Below are 18,304 nucleotides of genomic sequence, written 5' to 3'. Positions count from 1 at the left end.
ACTAATACTTTGTTCACCTTTCGTGTGAGGGTCTCAGAGGTATTGCACTAGGCCTCACGTCACCCTAGGGAGTGGTATTATTATTATCCTTATCAGCCCTCTTTTACAAATGGGTAAAGTGAGGCGTAGCAATAGTGAGTGACTCGTGCAAAGTCACCCAGCCAGGCCCAACCAGGGGCACTTGATGATCCCAGATTGCCCGATTCCCATCAGCAGAATAAGACGGGTCGAGGAGAGTCAGGCCATACATTTGTTAGATGGGTCTCTTGGTCTTTATTGCCAAATTCAGAGGGCCAGCATTGCATCAGGAAGCTGTTAAGAGGACAATAAAGTCGTAGCGCCCAAAGCTATGCTAGCAACACTTCCATCTTCCATATTAATACCCATTCCAGCCAGGGCAAGGTGAACAAACAGCCCAGCATCAAGCTATGGATGGAGCGTTTAAACCCCAGGGCAGGTTATATGGTCTTCAGGACTGAAAAGCACAATCCATGATTATTACAGGTCAGTCAGGGATTTCTGCCAAGTGCTACACCAACCCGCATCTCCTCACTTCTTCTTCTTTTTCTGCTCTTGAGCTTTGGTTGATTTCTTTGTTCGTTCTTCAAGAGGAGGAGGTGGGGGGTAGGGGACAGGAGGGTTCAGGCTCAAGGCCCTCTTCTGGAGTCTCAGCTCCAAGATCTCGAAGGTGGTTTGGATCTCAGTCTGCAGGATCTCATGGAGAGCTTGGATCTGGGTCCCGATCACTTCTTTCACTAGGGTCTCCAAAATCTGAAGAGCAAGTGGAAGAAGAGGAGGGATGTGGTTAATTGCGTCTCTCTTTTTACTACCTGTATTACATTACAAAGGGGCCATTCCCTTTGAACTGATCCTAGGCCAAGCTGGCAGTGAATGAAGGAAGTGGAAGGAGGGGGGAAGAAAAGGTGGTGAGGTGCCTCCTGTGTAGCGGCATTACCTTTCTCCCCAGCCTGGTGGAAGGTCCTTCTAGGCAGCTCGGTGAGGCTTGGGATCTGCTGCTGGAGAAGGTGCGGGCCTGGGCACGCCTGGGAGGTGGCCATTCTCCAGAGCAGCACCCTCCACTTACCACTGCAGAAATTCTCTGCATGAGTCACGGATGACTCTGAAGGCAGGTTCCCCTCTACACTCTGAAACACCAGGGAGGGGAGGGCGAATACATGGGCATACTGCTTCATCGAAGCCACGCTGCCAAGAAGGTTGGGGAGGGGCTGTGAGACAGCATAGAAGCACAGAGTGTTGCATTTACAGTCAGTATAACAGAGGCCTCCATGCAGATGGCCCAGGCCACCACCAGATCTCCTGAGATCTAACCTGATCTATGGGCCAACTCCCCCTCACCCCAGCTGATTCCGCAAAGAGGAGGAGCAAGACCCCCACCCCACTGAGAGCCATGAAGGAAACTTGGAGGGAGTTTCCAGTCCTATACTGGGACTGACCCACATAAGGAGCCTGCCGTGCTTAAAGAACCAGTTAGACCTTCCTGGCTGCTCTTCTCTGCTGTTTGCGGGAGTTCAAAAGGTGATTTGGGAGGATCGTCTCTGCTTGACTTGAACGTGCCAACAGAGCAATTAGCCACCCGCACATTACTGTACGTTAATTCCACGAGACAGATGGCCCCATAATAAAAGTGCCTCATTAGAGTTTAATTAAATTTCCAAAACGATTTGCTCCTGGGCTGAGAACCTGTACTGCAAGCTCTGGCAGGTTAATGTACTTTTTTCCCGAAGTGTTACAAACTCTTCACAGCTGGTTATGGAATGAGACTGGAAGTGGCAGCCCAATACATACCCTAGCCACAAAGAGCCTGAGTCTGCATTTTTTTGCACACCCAAGACTCCCATTGACGTCATTAGGAGTTCAGTGCTTGCATGGGAGCTGCATGCTCTTGCACCAAAAGACTTGAATGTGATGAATACAGGGTGGGATCAAGAATTAAAGTTGTGGACAAAGCCTCAGGACTGTCGCCCCTATTAAAGTGTCACTGTCAAGTAGTTTAGTTCCCACCAGTTAAGCGTGGTTAAAAAAAAGGGTTTGGGCCATCCTAACACAGCGGCATTGTGTGAGGGCAGGAGAACAGGGGGGTTGACTCTGACCTCTCCAGATTCACTGTCCAAGCTCAGTAAAGCGCGAACAAGCAGCATCAGTGGTGAAATGTACTTTTCTTGTAGCTTTTCCCAAATGAATTTAGTGTAGTGAGGGGTTCTCGTTAATGCAGGAGAAGGGGATCTGCTTGTTTAAATACAAGGAGGCAAATCCTGCAGCCTTTACTCAAGCAAAACTCCCACAGGGTACGGCTCACAGACTTTGGTCCAAGGCTTTTCTCCCTTCCATTAATACACAGGTCACTGAGGTAGGGAGCTGAGAGCAGCCTGACATAGACCCGTGAGATGTACCACTCCATGCTGAGATTACAAAGTCACTGGAAGTAAAACAAACCCAAATTCCATCACCTCAGATGCAGGTCTCATTCACTTTCCCCATCTGTAAACTGGGGATAACGACCCTGCCCTCCTTTGTAAAGTTCTCTAACCACCACTGAGGAAAAGCGCTATACAAGAGCGAGGTGTGATTATTCCCATCCTTATTAAAGCCTCATTTCTCCTGCCAAGACATTCATGGTGTGGTCAGCTGAGTAACTGTGTCATCACATCCATAACTCACGTCCTTCTTTGCCACGTCCCGTCATCGCGCATGTTGTACCCTCGCTGGTCTGTCACATCCATCCTTTGGGGCTGTGTTCTCAAACCCTCACTCACATTAGTACCTTACTCTGTGAGCACTCCTGCTGAAAGTTGCAGTAATGTCTTAGTCAGCAAGGGGGAAGGCGGCTTGTGGAGCTTAAGATCTCCGGGACAGGGACCTGTGCTTTTTGTATGAAATGCCTAATATGCTGTGGATGCCACAAAATTATAACGAGTGGGTCAATAGCATGGCTGCCCCTTTTGGACCCAAGTTGCTGGACAAAGTTTGGGGTGCAAGGGGTGTTCCAGTTGGGAGTAGAAATTGATGATCATCAGGTGTTTCTTTGAGGCAGTTTTGTTGATCTACAAAGAATGCAAAGAGTCCTGTGGCTCTGAACACAGAATGAATCAAATAAAAGGAAACAGCTTCTTTTGCTCATAGCACCAAGCTTTTCACCCTGCACCCCGACCCTCAAGCCCAAAAGGTTTCTTCCAAAGTCAGCCAGACACTTTCAGCTGCTCCTTCAGGCTCTCTCTCTCTCTCTGTGTGTTCTTGCCTGCCTCATTCTCTGTGTGATCTCTCTCTCCACACACACACACTAGCGTGACCAGATGTCCCAATTTTATAGGCACAGTCCCGATATTTGGGGCTTTGTTTTATATAGGCGCCTATTACCCCCACCCCCGTCCCAATTTTTCACACGTGCTGTCTGGTCACCCTAACACACACACACTACCCAAAACAATACTCAGCTAAAAGCTCCTGGGTGAGTTGGCATACACCTTTTGCCATAGGTGGGGCTTATATTTACAGTGATGTTAACTGAAAGGTGAGCTCACACCTACAAACCTCCATGAGGTATTAACTCAGCCCATAACAAGGTTTCACTCAGCTCATAACAGTACTAACAATAAGAAAGGTGGGAGAAAGTCCCTGATACCATGCTCTGGGTCTTCCATGAGTCCTGGCTTCTCAATGTCTCTCTTTTTGGAGCAGGGAATATAAGAACATAAGAACAGCCACACTGGGTCAGACCAAAGGTCCATCTAGCCTAGTATCTTGTCTTCCGACAGTGGCTAATGCCAGGTGCCCCAGAAGGAATGAACGGAACAGGTAATCATCAAGTGATCCATCCCCTGTCACCCATTCCCAGCTTCTGGCAAACAGAGGCTAGGGACACCATTCCTGCCCATTCTGGCTAATAGCCATTGATGGACCTGTACTCCATGAATTTATCGAGTTCTTTTTTGGTGTGAGGTTTTGTACAGCATTATGCGACACTGCAGTGATGGTATAAACCTGAAAGGAACAGGAGGGCAGAGTACACACTCCTTAGCGCCGCTGTTTAAAAATATGCCTTTAGTTGCTCTGAGCTGAGCGAATGATGAGCATTTCATGAGAATCATCCCAAAGCGTGCTTTGTGCCAGGGTGAAAAATGCTCACCTACAACTGAAACGAGACTTGGTTATGGATCACCAGCCAAATTCTGCCCTGGGTCCATTTCGCAGTTTCCCAGGGTAGATGCCCATTAACTCTAGTGGAATGGCATAAGGGGTAACTGAAGGCACTAGTTGGTTCAGCAGGTCTTCTATCACTCCAGAGTGGGAGCCTCCTATGCTTCTTTTCTGGACACAATGAAGTAGCAACCCGGGTTGAGGAACTCCCAAGCTCCAATATAGCTACGAGTGTATGAAAGTGAGGGTGCTCAAAATCCAAGTATCAGAGGGGGATCAACGTGAACGTGTGCAGAAGGTGAACTGGAATGGTAGTTTGGTGGTGAACTTTGGCTCCGGAGCGGAGGAGAGAAGGTTGGAAAGAAGATGGGGGGAGATTACACGTATATTTTCAAAAGGTCATTGGGGGACTGGGCGTGATGTGAAGGGGCCCCTTGGATTTATTCCCATTGTTAGCTCTTTGGGGCAGGGACCGTGTTTGCACAGTGCTAGAACAGTGGGGCTCCTAGATGTGTCACAATAATAATTAATAAGAATTAATGAATAAAGCTTTCCCGAGGCAGTGATAATGAGCACTATAGCTGGTCAAAAAACTTTGCAGTGAAAAATGGTGTTTTGCTTTTAATGAAATGTTTAATTTTGGTCGAAATGTCCTGTGTTTCAGTGAAAGCCAGAAATCAAAACCTAAAACATGTTCAGCAAGAATTTTCAGTTTTTGGTAAAAAATTTTTAGCCAATAAATGTTTTTCAAAAACTAAAAATGTTTCCCTTTTTGGCTTCAGTTTGTCACTGAAAAAAAAATGTCCTACAGAAAACGCTCGCCATTTTTCAACCAGCTGTATTGGAATCACATGTGTTCTGTGACTGGTCCTGCACTTCTGCTTACCCCAGGACGCTGGTGTTCTCTTTGCAACCCCATACTCTGCCCTGCTTCAGTTTTCAGTAACCCTCTTAAAGTTTCCACCAAGGAAAAGGGAGGAGAAGCTCAGGTTCACTAAGTCAAGGAGAGTCTGCAGACTTCACTGGGAGTTGGATTGGGCTCTTAGACAAGGAACACCCTTCCTAACTTTTTTCTTTGTCATTGGCTAGGGATATGTCTACACAGCGGTGTAAGCCCAGGTTCAGACCCAGACTTGAGCCCAATCCCCCTTCTATCTACACACGCATCTCTCAGACTCCGGTTTGGACCCAGGACCCTGTGAGGGTTGAGGGTTCCAAGCCTGAGTCAAGCCAGGATCCAGGGTTCAAGCTCTTTTGCTTTGCAACGTAGATGCAGCCCCCCATGTCTTGAGTGAAAGAACCTATAATTTCAGCACATGCATTGTGAATGGTATTTTTAAGTTGATCCCAGTGCTCTTGAATGTCAATGATATTGTCAGGCAGGTTAGAGAGTTTCTCAGACAGATGTTGCTGGAACATCTCACAGCTGGCTTGGTCTTGAAGTGCTTTGACATTGTACCACTTTCACTTAGTCTTTGGGTGTTTGCCGTGTGGTGGAGCGAGCTGCAGATACATGATTGCTCTTACTAATCGTTGGTCTGTCCAGCAGTGATCTGTACCTCTCATGGCTCACGTTATATGGACATTAGCATAATCTCGGGCTCTGATTATAACATAGTCAAGGAGGTGCCAGTGTTTGGACTGAGGATGTTTCTAGGTGGTCTTAAATTTGTTACTCTGCCTGAAGAGGGTATTTGTGATGAGCAGGTCATGCTCCACGCATTTTCTGAGGAGGAGAATACCATTGGGGTTTACATTTCCCACCCCTTCTTTGCCCATTGTGCCTCTCCAGAGTTGGAAGTCCTGTCTGACTCTGGCATTAAAATCTCCCAGGAGAATGAGTTTGTTCTGGCTTAGGTGTGGCTGTGAGAATGCATCAAGAGTGCTATAAAACTGCTCCTTATTGTCTTCTTCATCATCGCGTGTTGGAGCGTGTGCACTGATGATCGTGGCATATTGGTTGTCGCTGAGCTTGAGCCGAAGAGTCATGAGACGCCTGTGGATCCCCACGGGAAGCTCCAAAAGCAGACTGGCGATCTTATTTTTGATGGCAAAGCCAATCCCATGAATGCGTTTCTCTTCAGGTGGCTTTCCTTTCCAAAAGAAGGTGTAGCCACCTCCATCCTCTTTTAATTGGCCCTCATTGGCTTGGCGGGTCTCACTAAGGGCTGCAATGTCAGCGTTGAGTCTTGCCAGTTCTCTCGCAATTATGGCAGTTCTTCTTTCTGGGCATTCACTGTGCTAAGAGTCCATAAGGTGCGGCCATTCCAGGTGGTGAAATTCATTGTCTTAGATCTCTTGTTTCGGCTGTGGAGTTGAGTGATCCCACTGGATACGTCCATCCAGTCGGAAGAGTGTGAGACGGCCTGTGTCTGGGGCACCTTTTCTAGCCCCCTCCCCATTTGGGGTGAGCAGAGGGGATCCTAAAAAGGCCTGCACTTCTGTCTCACCCAAGCACAAGATGACTGTCACACAGCTGCCGGCGGCGTGCAGATTTGTGACTAAAGACTCCCAGAGATCACTGCTCCTGTCTTTACTGCCACTCGTCCATCTTTTAATGTGGGGAAACTGGTGCGCAGGTGGTGACCATACGAGACTTGACAGGAAGAAAACCCTGACCCAGCGGCAAGGAGATTCAAGCTCACCAGGGTCCTCCCTTCTGCCGCAGCCCTCATCTGCCTTCACAGCCACAGATGAGTAAAAGGTCCTCTATAGGCACCTGATCCATCATTGGGGTCTTGTGACGTTTGGACCGCAGTTAGTCAGGAGCCTCGCCTCAGATCTGCTTGCCAAGCGGGACCCTACCAGGAGTATGAAAGCTCCGGATGATTGCTCGGGCATTCCTGTTTCTTAAAAATAATAACCGTATGTTTCCATGCCTGTAAGTACACTCCTCTGTAACCACTCAACGGTGTAACGAACTGCCTGGAAACAGTGAACTGTGGGTGAAAATGGATCTCATTTACAAGTCCAGTTGATTTCAGTTAAAAGTAGTTCATAGGTGACAAAATCATTTGTTCCAAATATGTCTGGGGTGTGAAATTTTGTCCAGATGTGTGCCAGGGAAGGGAGGGTGGGGACTGTGGAGCTCTGTGTGTTTCCATGTAGTCATAACAGGCTAAGCCATATGGAAGCTAACACAACGTCCTGTTGATTCCCCCCATGAATTCTGACCCAATCAGCGGTGCTGAAAGCAGCAAACTTTTCCTATAGCAGGAACTCCGGATAGGTAGTCAATTTCAGGCAAGGGTGTATTATCCAAGGCCACCTCAGTAGCTTACCAGCCCACTCCACTCACAGATGTGCTGGTCAGTCACTACAGATTTGAATACTTTAGTTGCATACGCTGCTGGTTTCCCACCGCAACTTGGAATAACATCTCCCTTTGTCAATCGGGCACCACGAGAACTGTTATGGCCTCCAAAATGTGGAAGGCATAGCAGCATAGCTTCTGATGGCACCTCCCAAAACCCAAATTGTTCTGATTTTTTTTTTTTTAAAAACCAACAGATTATATTTTTTAATTCACTATTGTCTCTGCACTTCTTCACTGTGATTAACCTGGCTGCGTCCAGGGTGCTTCTGTGGTCGGCAGCATCTCTCTCACAATATATTGAAGTTCAGTTTGGAAAAGTAACATTTTATGCCCTTGAAATTCCCCAAGGATTTTTTCTGTGCTCCTGCGTTGAGCTATTTGAGACCATAACCTGCTATGCCTTGTCCTATTCTAGGCCCCTCGACCTCTACAGGCTGTTGTATCTCCACAGCTCGCCCTCACTGCAGCAAAAGCCTGGGGCAATGTACCTTCATGGACCGTTCCAAGAGGAAGCGTTTCTGTGTTGAACTGATGGTCACAGTTCTGGACAGGGCCTTATGACAAGAGGAAAGGCTCGGGCTGGCTGCACAAGCTTGAGGACAGGGTTTTAATATTTGGTGATATTTGGACTTTTGAGAGGAGGTCCAGTGCTAATAACCTTAAGAGACAATGGGGAACCATATAGTGTACATATACCTCTGAGGATTCCTATCCCATTACTTCATACAATGGAAAGGGAGTCTAAGAGAATGGAAAGGATTAGCATAATCAAGAAAATCTCTGAATCAACAGCATGGTGTGCCCCAATGGTAAGAGTTAAAAAGAAAATATCAATCTGTGAAAACTCTGCCAAAATGCCCACCAGCATCTCATGGAAGCCCTGCCTGTTTCCTGAACCAGGAATGAAAGTGCAAGCGAGATGACTTCTTCACGTTGCCGGGTCTGGTTGATGGGAGCACACAGACCAAAATGCCTGCTTGGCAGGATGTGTTGGTGGGCTGTTCAAACTTCCTGTAACGTGCAGGGTGGACTGCTAACTTTTCCTACATTGTACTACGGTCAAAGAGCTAGAGTGGCTATGTTTTGGGAGGATGCTAGGGAGTCTGGGATACGGGTGGTTTGACTCAGGGCTGCATGCTGCAGTGTGGACATCAGAGTCCTGGGTTCAAGTGTGAGTTAGAAAATTCTTAACCTAGAGTTGACAATCAGTGGAGACACTCAAGCCCTGATTTCGCTAACCCATGGTCCACTGACTCAAGTCCCACTAACCCTGGGCTTGCATTGCAGTTTAAACATACCCTAGGTGAAAACTGACCTTGTACTGGGATAGGCAGGGTTACTTTGCAGGAGCAAGTCACATGCCCAGCACCTCTTGTGCAGGAGTCAACTACCCAGAGGAGCAGAGGTAACTCCACTTCCCATACTGCATTACTCAACTCTTGCTCAATCCCAACAGCTCCTGCTACGCGTCAGGTAGCAGGGAAAAGGCATGCAATGTGGGCAGAGAGTAGGTGTATCAAGGCCCAACAGGAATACGCTACATGCCATAGTCCCAAACCATTCGCTCTGTAACCCTTTGGGATTCCAGCTCTTACCTCACCTCCAGGCCAGGGGGAACGGTTACTATTCTTTGTTAAGATCCAGTAACATGCTTGTGATAGGAACAGAAAGAAGTTTACAGGAACACGAGGAGAGACTGCCAAGGGGCATCGTGCAATGAAGCATGAAGGGGGTAACATCTATGCAGGGTTTTATAAGGTTGCCCGTCAGTGTGGCATCTGGATGCCTTCCACTAAGCATCCTTTATAACGGATCCATTGAATCCACCTGCCAAATCCGAACTCCCCCAAATTAGAAGTCTGGATTGTGAAACCCCCAGGCTCAGGAGAGTTTGGAGATGGGGTGTTGGTTTGTGCCCATCTCTGTCACTTGCAAAATGCTAGAATAAAACTTCCCAAATCATGTCAAAATACCTAAGGATCATCATAAATAGGAAGAACCTCCATGCATGTGCCACGGATTCCTGGCCACCCCAGGCATATCTCTGGGGAACATTGTCCCAGGGGCTGGTGACAATTGAGGCCACAGAAGGTGAAGTGACATGCCCAAGGTCACAAAGTGAATCAGTGCCAGACCCAGAAGCTGAATCCAGGTCTCCTGACTTGTATCCTCGCCTGTGGAGCACACTGCATCCCTTTCAGTATGAAGTGCCCGTTTCTCTACAGCTACTACAGTGTTACCTGTCTGTCTAGGATCTCTGCTCGCGATTTCAGATCATCATAGGCTCTTTGCAACATATGCTCCCTCTCCAGGTGGAGCGTCTCTCGGAGGAGCAGCATGTTGGTACGTTTTTGGACCTCAGCGGCTGAGAGGGCAGCCAGCTGCTGCTGATAGTGCCAGACTTCTGCATCGATACCTGCCATCAGCGGCAGAGGCTGTGGTGGCACACAGATTTGTAGGTGGGCAGACGTCTGTTCGACGTCTCTCTCCCGACACAGCACAAACTGGTAGAGCTGGTAGTGCCTGATGAGCGTGTGATAGAAGTATTCACCCAAGACACACGGTTTGAATGGATTCAGCTTTGGTTCACACGCCACGAGTTTATCCTTTAGGACACGGATGGCCTGAGAAACGGGTAAACCTGGAAAGAAACGAAAAGAAAATGTTTCCTAAATAACCCCTACAAGGTTCTGGTAGCAATCAGAATGGCATTTTGCTGTTTAAAGGATGAGGTGATTGGCGCCAACCAATATTTGGTTCGGGGGGAAATAAATTGATATTATCCCACACTGACCTTGTCACGGGGGAAAGATGGGAAGCCGCTGTTTCTTCAGGGCTGTTGTTAGACCCATGGGGCTGCATTTTACAGGACACAACAGCTCGGGTTGAAGGATGATGCTGAGTTATACAAGAAGGGCTGCAACTCAGCCCGGAAGCTTACAACAAATGAAACGGTTTGACAAATGTTTTTGGCAGACAATGATCCTATTGGGATAACCCCACTCCAGTATTTTACACTGTGATGGTGTTGCTATGCCCTTGAATCAGCTACATGAGGGAAGGGGAATTTTTGTGACAGACACATATACACCTCTACCTCGATGTAACGCTGTCCTCGGGAGCCAAAAAATCTTATTGCATTATAGGTGAAAGTTGCTTTGATCCCCCGGAGTGTGCAGCCCCGCCCCCCCCGGAGCACTGCTTTACCGCGTTAGATCCGAATTCGTGGATATCGGGTCGCGTTATATCAGGGTAGAGTTGTAACAGATCAAGGGCTGGTTCTGCACCTACTGATTCTGCAGTGCACACTCACACCTCTTGTTGAATTGCCTTTGAGGTCACATTGAGTGCTGCTGTTGTTATTTATTATATGTGTTACCACAGCGCCTAGGAGCCCAGCCAGGGACCAGGGCTCTATTGTGCCAGGCGCTGTACAAATGCAGAACAAAAAGACAATCCCTGCCCTAGAGAGTTTACAATCAAAGTATAAGACAAGAGAGAACAGCTGGAAATAGAGAGCCAGGAGGGAGAAAAAGGAAATTATGAGACAATATTGGTCAGCATCGTACACAGTGGTCTCTGCACATCAGTGGCCTAACTGTATAGGCCTAATGTTCATGCCAGACTGCTATCATTATATCAGATGACTTCAGACTTTTCTGGAGGGATCTATTTCTGTGTTTACTTGTCACAATGCTTTGGAAGTGACAATCTCTTTGAAGACTTTTTAGTTCCTCTTAGACCATTTAGAACCTGAGCCTGCTCACACCAAAATCAAAGGCAAAACTCCCTTTTTTGGGGAGTAGGACTGGGCCAGAGGGTCTACTTGCTTTCCTGCAAGCGGTAGGGTTGCCACCCATCCAGATTCTATCCAGACAGTCCGGTTTTTGGCTTCTGTATCCGGGTGCCCTTTAGGGTTGACAAGTGCCCAGTTTTCCATAGGTGTTTGGCAGCGTGCTGGGAGGGAGGGGGAGCAGCGGAAATGTGGTGCGCTCAGGGGAGGAGGTGGGGAAGAGGCGGGGCCAGGGCGGGGACTTTGGGAAGGGGTTGGAATAGGGCTGGGGCAGGAGTGGGGTGGCATGAAAGGGGTGGAGTGGGGGGCGGGGCCGGGGGCAGAGGGAGGGGGTGAGCACCCAGGAGAAAGCGGGGAAGTCGGTGCTTATGGCATGAGCCTCTACCGCATGAGCTAAAAGCCAGCTGCCTGTTAGCTCTCTTTAAGTGGTCTCAGCGCCACTAGATGGGACAGAGCACCGCACCCAGGAGGTGTGTGGATTACACTTCCTCAAAGTCAACAATGACAAGTCTGAGAGTGAATTGCCTAGGGAGGTTGTGGAATCTCCATCTCTGGAGATATTTAAGAGTAGGTTAGCTAAATGTCTATCAGGGATGGTCTAGACAGTATTTGGTCCTGCCATGCGGGCAGGGGACTGGACTCGATGACCTCTCGAGGTCCCTTCCAGTCCTAGAATCTATGAATCTATGAATCTATGAATGACACCATCTGGAGTAAAAGTAGGTGGAGCCCTGGGAAGTAAAGTCATTGGGGTGAAGAGATCTGGCTCATGAGATTCCCAGCCTCGCCAGCTGACTCAGGCAATGGGTGGCAAGACTGTAGCCAAATGCTTCAGGAAACTGACGTGAGTCTATGCTGAACTGGCTGATAGGGAGATCAAATACACCATTGTCCCAGCACTTAGAATGAGGAGTGACTGCGTGTTATTCCTTCACAAAGGTTTGAACTGCAGTGGTGATGATACCAGTAAGGGCTTTGACTGCCCAGATGCCTCATGCTAATGCAGGTTTTGCGCCCACGAATGGGGCCATGTGCAAAATTGGCCCTCTTGATAAAATGGCCCTAACGGGAGTGTATAGACCTAGATCATTTGTTATAGTGTTTATATACGTCAAGGGAGAAGCCAAATAATGAAGAACACATCAAATTCAGAAGCCCTTTTCATAGATTTCACTCCATAGCAAGCAGGGAGTGGGCAAAATGTGTATTAATATTACAGTAGCAAGTAGAGAGTCCAGTGGTAACATTGGACACTGCATGCACGCTGAGACCTGGGCTACACCTAAAACGTAGCTTGACCGAGCTATGTCGCTCAAGGGGGGTAAAAAATCACATCCCTGAGGCTACGGCTACACAAGCGAGTTTACAGCAGCACCCACTGTGCCGTTATAAGCTCTCTAACGTAGCCGCTCTAAGCCGACGGCAGGGAGTTGTCCCATTGGCTTCACGACTACAGCCCCTGCGAGCAGCAATAGCTATGCGGCCGGAGACGCTCTCCCGCCGACACAGCACTGTTCACACCGGCGCTTATGTTGGTGTAACTTACGTCACAGAGGGGTGATTTATTCACTCCCCTGAGCGACATAAATTATGCTGACATAAAAGCAGGGTAGACAAACCAACCTAAGCCCAGAATAGAATCCTTCCATTGACCTACCTACTGCCCCTAGTGGAGGTGGGTTTACCACAGCGACTATGGCATCGCTGCGTCGTAGTCGTGTCACTGTCCTGCTTGTAGGCAGATCCCGAATCAGTGCCAGGAAGCACTCAGAATTTCAATAGACAAGACAGGCGACAGGTGAGAGAAAGGAAGCATTGTTATTATTCCCATGTTACGCAGGCACAGAGAGCCTCGTTCTCATTTGCACTAAGACCCCTTTACCCAGTTCTGGCAGGCAGCTGGTAACGTGACTTAAAAACCACTTTACGCTACCAAAGTGGTGTTAAGTCAGAGGTGGGCAAACTACGGCCCGTGGGCCACATCTGGCCCGTGGGACCCTCCTGGCCGGCCCCTGAGCTCCTGGCCTGGGAGGCTAGCCCCCGGCCCCTCCCCTGCTGTTCCCCCTCCCCCACAGCCTCAGCTCATCGCGCCGCCGGCGCAATGCTCTGGGCAGCGGGGTGCGAGCTCCTGGGGCAGCGCAGCTGCAGAGCCCGGCCTGACCCAGTGCTCTGTGCTGCGCGGTGGTGAAGGCCAGCCACCAGTGCTCCAGGCAGCGCTGTAAGGGGGGCAGGGAGCGGGGATGGGGGGTTGGATAGAGGGCAGGGGAGTTCGGGAAAGTGGTCAAGGGTGGGGGTGTGGATAGGGGTCGGGGAACAGGGGGGTTGAATGGGGTCAGAAATGAGAGGAGGGGTTAGATGGGGCAGTGGGGGGCAGTCAGGGTGGAGGTTTGGGGGGCGGTCAGGGGACAGGAGGAAGGGGAGGTTGGATGGGGCATGGGGGGGCAGTGAGGAATGAGAGGAGGGGTTGGATGGGGCGGCAGGGGGCAGTCAGGGGCAGGGGTTTCAGGGGTGGTCAGGGGACAGGGAGCGGGGGGGGCAGGGGTCCTGGGGGGGCAATCAGGGAATGGGGGGGTTGGATGGGAGTCCTGGGGGGGGGGCAGATAGGGGGTGGGGGATGGGCCACGACTCCCTCCCCTAACCAGCCCTCCATACAATTTCTGAAACCCGAGACAGCCCTCAGGCCAAAATGTTTGCCCGCCCCTGTGTTAAGTGCTCCCAGTCTAAATGAGAATCAGGGTCTGTTGGAGCGTTGTGCATCACACACGGAGCCTGTGACAGGGCCAGGAAATTGAACCCAGATCTTTGAAGCCCCTGGCCAGCGTTTTCACCACAAGATGATCCTTCCTCTCAGAGTGACCATTATTATGATAATTATTATTATTTGTATTGCAGCAGAGTCTAGGACCACAGTCATAGGCCAGAACCCCACTGCGCAAGGGGCTGTACAAACATAGAACAAAGAGATAATTCCTGCCCCAGAGAGCTTACAATCTCTGTATCCCTGACGCTGAAATAACATGTAAATCAGGCCTGTGATATGAATGAGTTCCAAATTAGGTCCACCAGCTTCAGTTAAACAGTGGTTTCAGGGTTATTTCACAACCCCAAGCCCATAGGGGGCTCAGTTACACCACTGTAAATCCGGAGTAGCTAGTGGAGTTACTCTGGAGTTACACTGGTGTAACTGAGAATAGACTCTGATCACATCGTTTCTGGATCAAGACCTTCAGGAAAACAGCAGGAGTGGAGAGGCCAAAGTTTTACTGAAGGGAAGTCTATATTTGGGGCCAGTGATTAATAGCACCAAGATGCTACCGGAAAAGGAGAGCTGGACTGGAAAGAGAACTGGAGTCAGCATTGACCCTCCCAATCATCCCTCCCCCCATATCTGCCCGCACGGTCCTGCCACTACTAAAGTTCTCTCACTTGGACTGCTCAGGATCTGGGGATACCAGCAAGTTGTGGAGTATCAGCACCTCGCCATAGAGGATCTGGGCCATTCCAGCTGGGATATGCAAGGGTGGCAGCTCCCTACGGGCATAGGGGATGGAGCACAGCATGTCTGTCTATGAGGAGCCAAATTCGGCTGTATGTTAGGGCTGTGGGTTTAGCGACGAGGGGATTAGCGATAAAACCGGCCTTTGCGGGTCGGAATTGGGGTAGTGTGGACGGAATTTGACGTTATTGGCCTCCGGGAGCTATCCCACAGTGCTTCATTGTGACCGCTCTGGACAGCACTCTCAACTCAGATGCACTGACCAGGTAGACAGGAAAAGACCCGCGAATGTTTGAATTTCATTTCCTGTTTGCCCAGCGTGGAGAGCACAGGTGACCACGCAGAGCTCATCAGCACAGGTAACCGTGATGGAGTCCCAGGATCGCAAAAGAGCTCCAGCATGGACCGAACGGGAGGTACGAGATCTGCTCGCCATATGGGGAGATGAAGCAGTGATAGCTGAACTCCGTAGCAGTAAAAGAAATGGAAAAGTATTAGAAAAGATCTCCAAGGCCATGAAGGACCGAGGCCATAACAGGGACACACAGCAGTGCCGCGTGAAAATTAAGGAGCTACGGCAAGCTTACCACAAAGCCAGAGAAGCAAACGGAAGGTCCGGGGCAGAGCCGCAAACTTGCCGCTACTACGCGGAGCTGCATGCGATCCTAGGGGGTGCAGCCACCACTACCCCAACCGTGTGCTATGACTCTCTCACTGGAGAAACACACAGGGAAGACGGTTCGGGGAATGAGGAAGATGAGGATGGAGGTACTGTAGGTAGCTCACAGCAGCAAGGAAGCGGAGAAACTGGTTTCCCCAACAGCCAGGATATGTTTGTGACCCTGGACCTGGAACCAGTAACCCCCGAACTCACCCAAGACCCTCAGGGCACACAGGAGACCTCTGGTGAGTATAACTTTGTAAATATTTGTAAACATTACAAAAAAAAAAGCAAGCGTGTTTAATGATTAATTTGCCCTGGCAATCGCGGCCAGTACATCTACTGCAAAAGTCTGTTAACGTGTATGGGGATGGAGCGGAAATCCTCCAGGGACATCTCCAGAAAGCTCTCCTGGTTGAAATGGGGTGATTTTATTAAGGGGACATTCAGAGGTGCCCGTTCCTGCTCTTCTGAACAGAAATGTTCCCCGCTGTTAACCACGCGGTGGGGGGAGGGGTGAAGTGATCATCCCAGAGAATCGTGTGTGTGTGTGGGGGGGCGTGGTTTACTTGTGTTTGTGCCGCATGTTAACCGGGAAACCGCAGCCCCTCCTTTTACATTGAAACCCCATTTTAAATGGACAACCCAATTCATCCTTGATATGGGAAATGCGCTGCTGTTTGCAACCTTTCCCGCATGTTAAGAAGGTTAAAAAAGCCAAAACACTGTGGCCTACCATGGCTGCCTGCAAGCCGAAATATGCGACCTTGTAATGAAAGAGTGTACCCATTGTTCTCCAAAATGTGTCTTTTTTAACCACCTCTCCCTTCTCCTCCACCAGCTGCAAATGTTTCTCCTTCGCAGAGGCTCGTGAACATTAGAAAGAGAAAACGTAGGACGAGGGACGATATGTTCACGGAGCTGCAGATGTCCTCCCACGCTGATAGAGCACAGCAGAATGCGTGGAGGCAGTCAATGTCGGAGATGAAAAAAGCCCAATATGAACGAGAGGAGAGGTGGCGGGCTGAATCGCGGGATGAACAGAGCAAGTGGCGCGCTGAAGACGATAGGTGGCGTCAGCTTGCAGACAGACGGCAAGAGGCAATGCTCCGTCTGCTGGAGCATCAAACTGATATGCTCGAGCGTATGGTTGAGTTGCAGGAAAGGCAGCAGGAGCAGAAACTGCCGCTACAGCCCCTGTGTAACCAACAGCCCTCCTCCCCAAGTTCCATAGCCTCCTCACCCAGACGCCCAAGAACACGGTGGGGGGGCCTCCGTCCACCCAGTCACTCCACCCCAGATGATCGCCCAAGCATCAGAAGGCTGGCCTTCAATAAGAGTTAAAGTTTTAAAATGCAGTGTGTCCTTTTCCATCCCTCCTCCCCCACCCATCCCAGGCTACCTTGGCAATTATCCCCCTACTTCTGTGAGGAACTAATAAAGAATGCATGAATGTGAAAAAACAATGACTTTATTGCCTCTGCAAGCGGTGCTCGAATTGGGGAGGGGAGGGTGGGGTGGGGTGGGGTGGTTGGTTTACAGGGAAGTAGAGTGAACTGGGTCGGGAGGGGGGTTGGAGGGTTCATCAAGGAGAAACAAACAGAAGTTTCACACAGTAGCCTGGCCAGTCACAAAACTCGTTTTCAAAGCTTCTCTGATGCGCACCGCGCCCTGCTGTGCTCCTCTAACCGCCCTGGTGTCTGGCTGCGCGTAATCAGCGGCCAGGCGAGTTGCCTCAACCTCCCACCCCGCCATAAAGGTCTCCCCCTTACTCTCACAGATATTGTGGAGCGCACAGCAAGCAGCAATAACAATGGGGATATTCTTTTCGCTGAGGTCTGAGCGAGTCAGTAAGCTGCGCCAGCGTGCTTTTAAACGTCCAAATGCACATTCCACCACCATTCGGCACTTGCTCAGCCTGTAGTTGAACAGGTCCTGACTCCTGTCCAGGCTGCCTGTGTACGGCTTCATGAGCCATGGCATTAAGGGGTAGGCTGGGTCCCCAAGGATCACGATAGGCATTTCAACATCCCCAATGGTCACTTTCTGGTCCGGGAAGAAAGACCCTTCCTCCAGCTTTCGAAACAGAGCAGAGTGCCTGAAGACGCGAGCATCATGTACCTTTCCCGGCCATCCCACGTTGATGTTGGTGAAACGTCCCTTGTGATCCACCAGGGCTTGCAGCATCATTGAAAAGTACCCCTTGCGGTTTACGTAGTCGGTGGCTTGGTGCTCCGGTGACAAGATAGGGATATGGGTTCCGTCTATGGCCCCGCCACAGTTTGGGAATCCCATTTCAGCAAAACCATCCACTATTGACTGCACGTTGCCCAGAGTCACTACCCTTGCTATCACCAGGTCTTTCATTGCCCTGGCAAATTGGATCACAGCAGCCCCCACCGTAGATTTGCCCACTCCAAATTGATTCCCGACTGACCGGTAGCTGTCTGGCGTTGCAAGCTTCCACAGGGCTATCGCCACTCGCTTCTCAACTGTGAGGGCTGCTCTCATCTTGGTATCCTGGCGTTTCAGGGCAGGGGAAAGCAAGTCACAAAGTTCCATGAAAATGCCCTTACGCATGCGAAAGTTTCGCAGCCACTGGGAATCGTCCCGTACCTGCAGCACGATGCGGTCCCACCAGTCTGTGCTTGTTTCCCGGGCCCAGAATCGGCGTTCCACGGCATGAACCTGCCCCAGTGACACCATGATTTCCACATTGCTGGGGCCTGTGCCTTGTGAGAGGTCTATGTCCATGTCAATTTCCTCATCACTCTCGTCGCCGCGCTGCAATCGCCTCCTCGGCTGGTCCGGGTTTCGCCTTGGCATGTCCTGGCTCTGCATATACTCCAGGACAATGCGCGTGGTGTTCATAGTGCTCATAAT

At 49.9% G+C, this 18,304-nt stretch overlaps 2 protein-coding genes across 2 annotated transcripts in view; one reads left to right on the top strand and one right to left on the bottom strand.

Annotated features, from left to right (window-relative positions):
- Positions 1-275: 275 nt before the first annotated feature.
- The window catches only part of C3H8orf74 (chromosome 3 C8orf74 homolog), a 29,705-nt gene continuing 11,676 nt past the window's right edge, over positions 276-18,304 (bottom strand). Inside the window, exons 4-5 of the mRNA XM_065587288.1 lie at positions 9,712-10,140; positions 276-771 (exon numbers count right to left, since the gene is read on the bottom strand). Of these exons, the coding sequence (XP_065443360.1) occupies positions 550-771; positions 9,712-10,140 (651 nt within the window). The 3' untranslated portion in view covers positions 276-549. The remainder of the gene's footprint in view (positions 772-9,711; positions 10,141-18,304) is intronic.
- LOC135982143 (uncharacterized) lies at positions 14,887-16,881 on the top strand. Its single transcript, XM_065587466.1, has 2 exons — positions 14,887-15,666; positions 16,263-16,881. The coding sequence occupies exons 1-2, from the start codon at positions 15,129-15,131 to the stop codon at positions 16,763-16,765; spliced, it is 1,041 nt and encodes a 346-aa protein (XP_065443538.1). The 5' UTR covers positions 14,887-15,128; the 3' UTR covers positions 16,766-16,881.

The sequence above is a fragment of the Chrysemys picta genome, chromosome 3 (assembly GCF_011386835.1).
Source record: "Chrysemys picta bellii isolate R12L10 chromosome 3, ASM1138683v2, whole genome shotgun sequence".
Classification (NCBI taxonomy): domain Eukaryota; kingdom Metazoa; phylum Chordata; order Testudines; family Emydidae; genus Chrysemys; species Chrysemys picta.
Note: the sequence above shows the minus strand (reverse complement) of the source record. Positions and strands in the feature narration are given on the sequence as shown.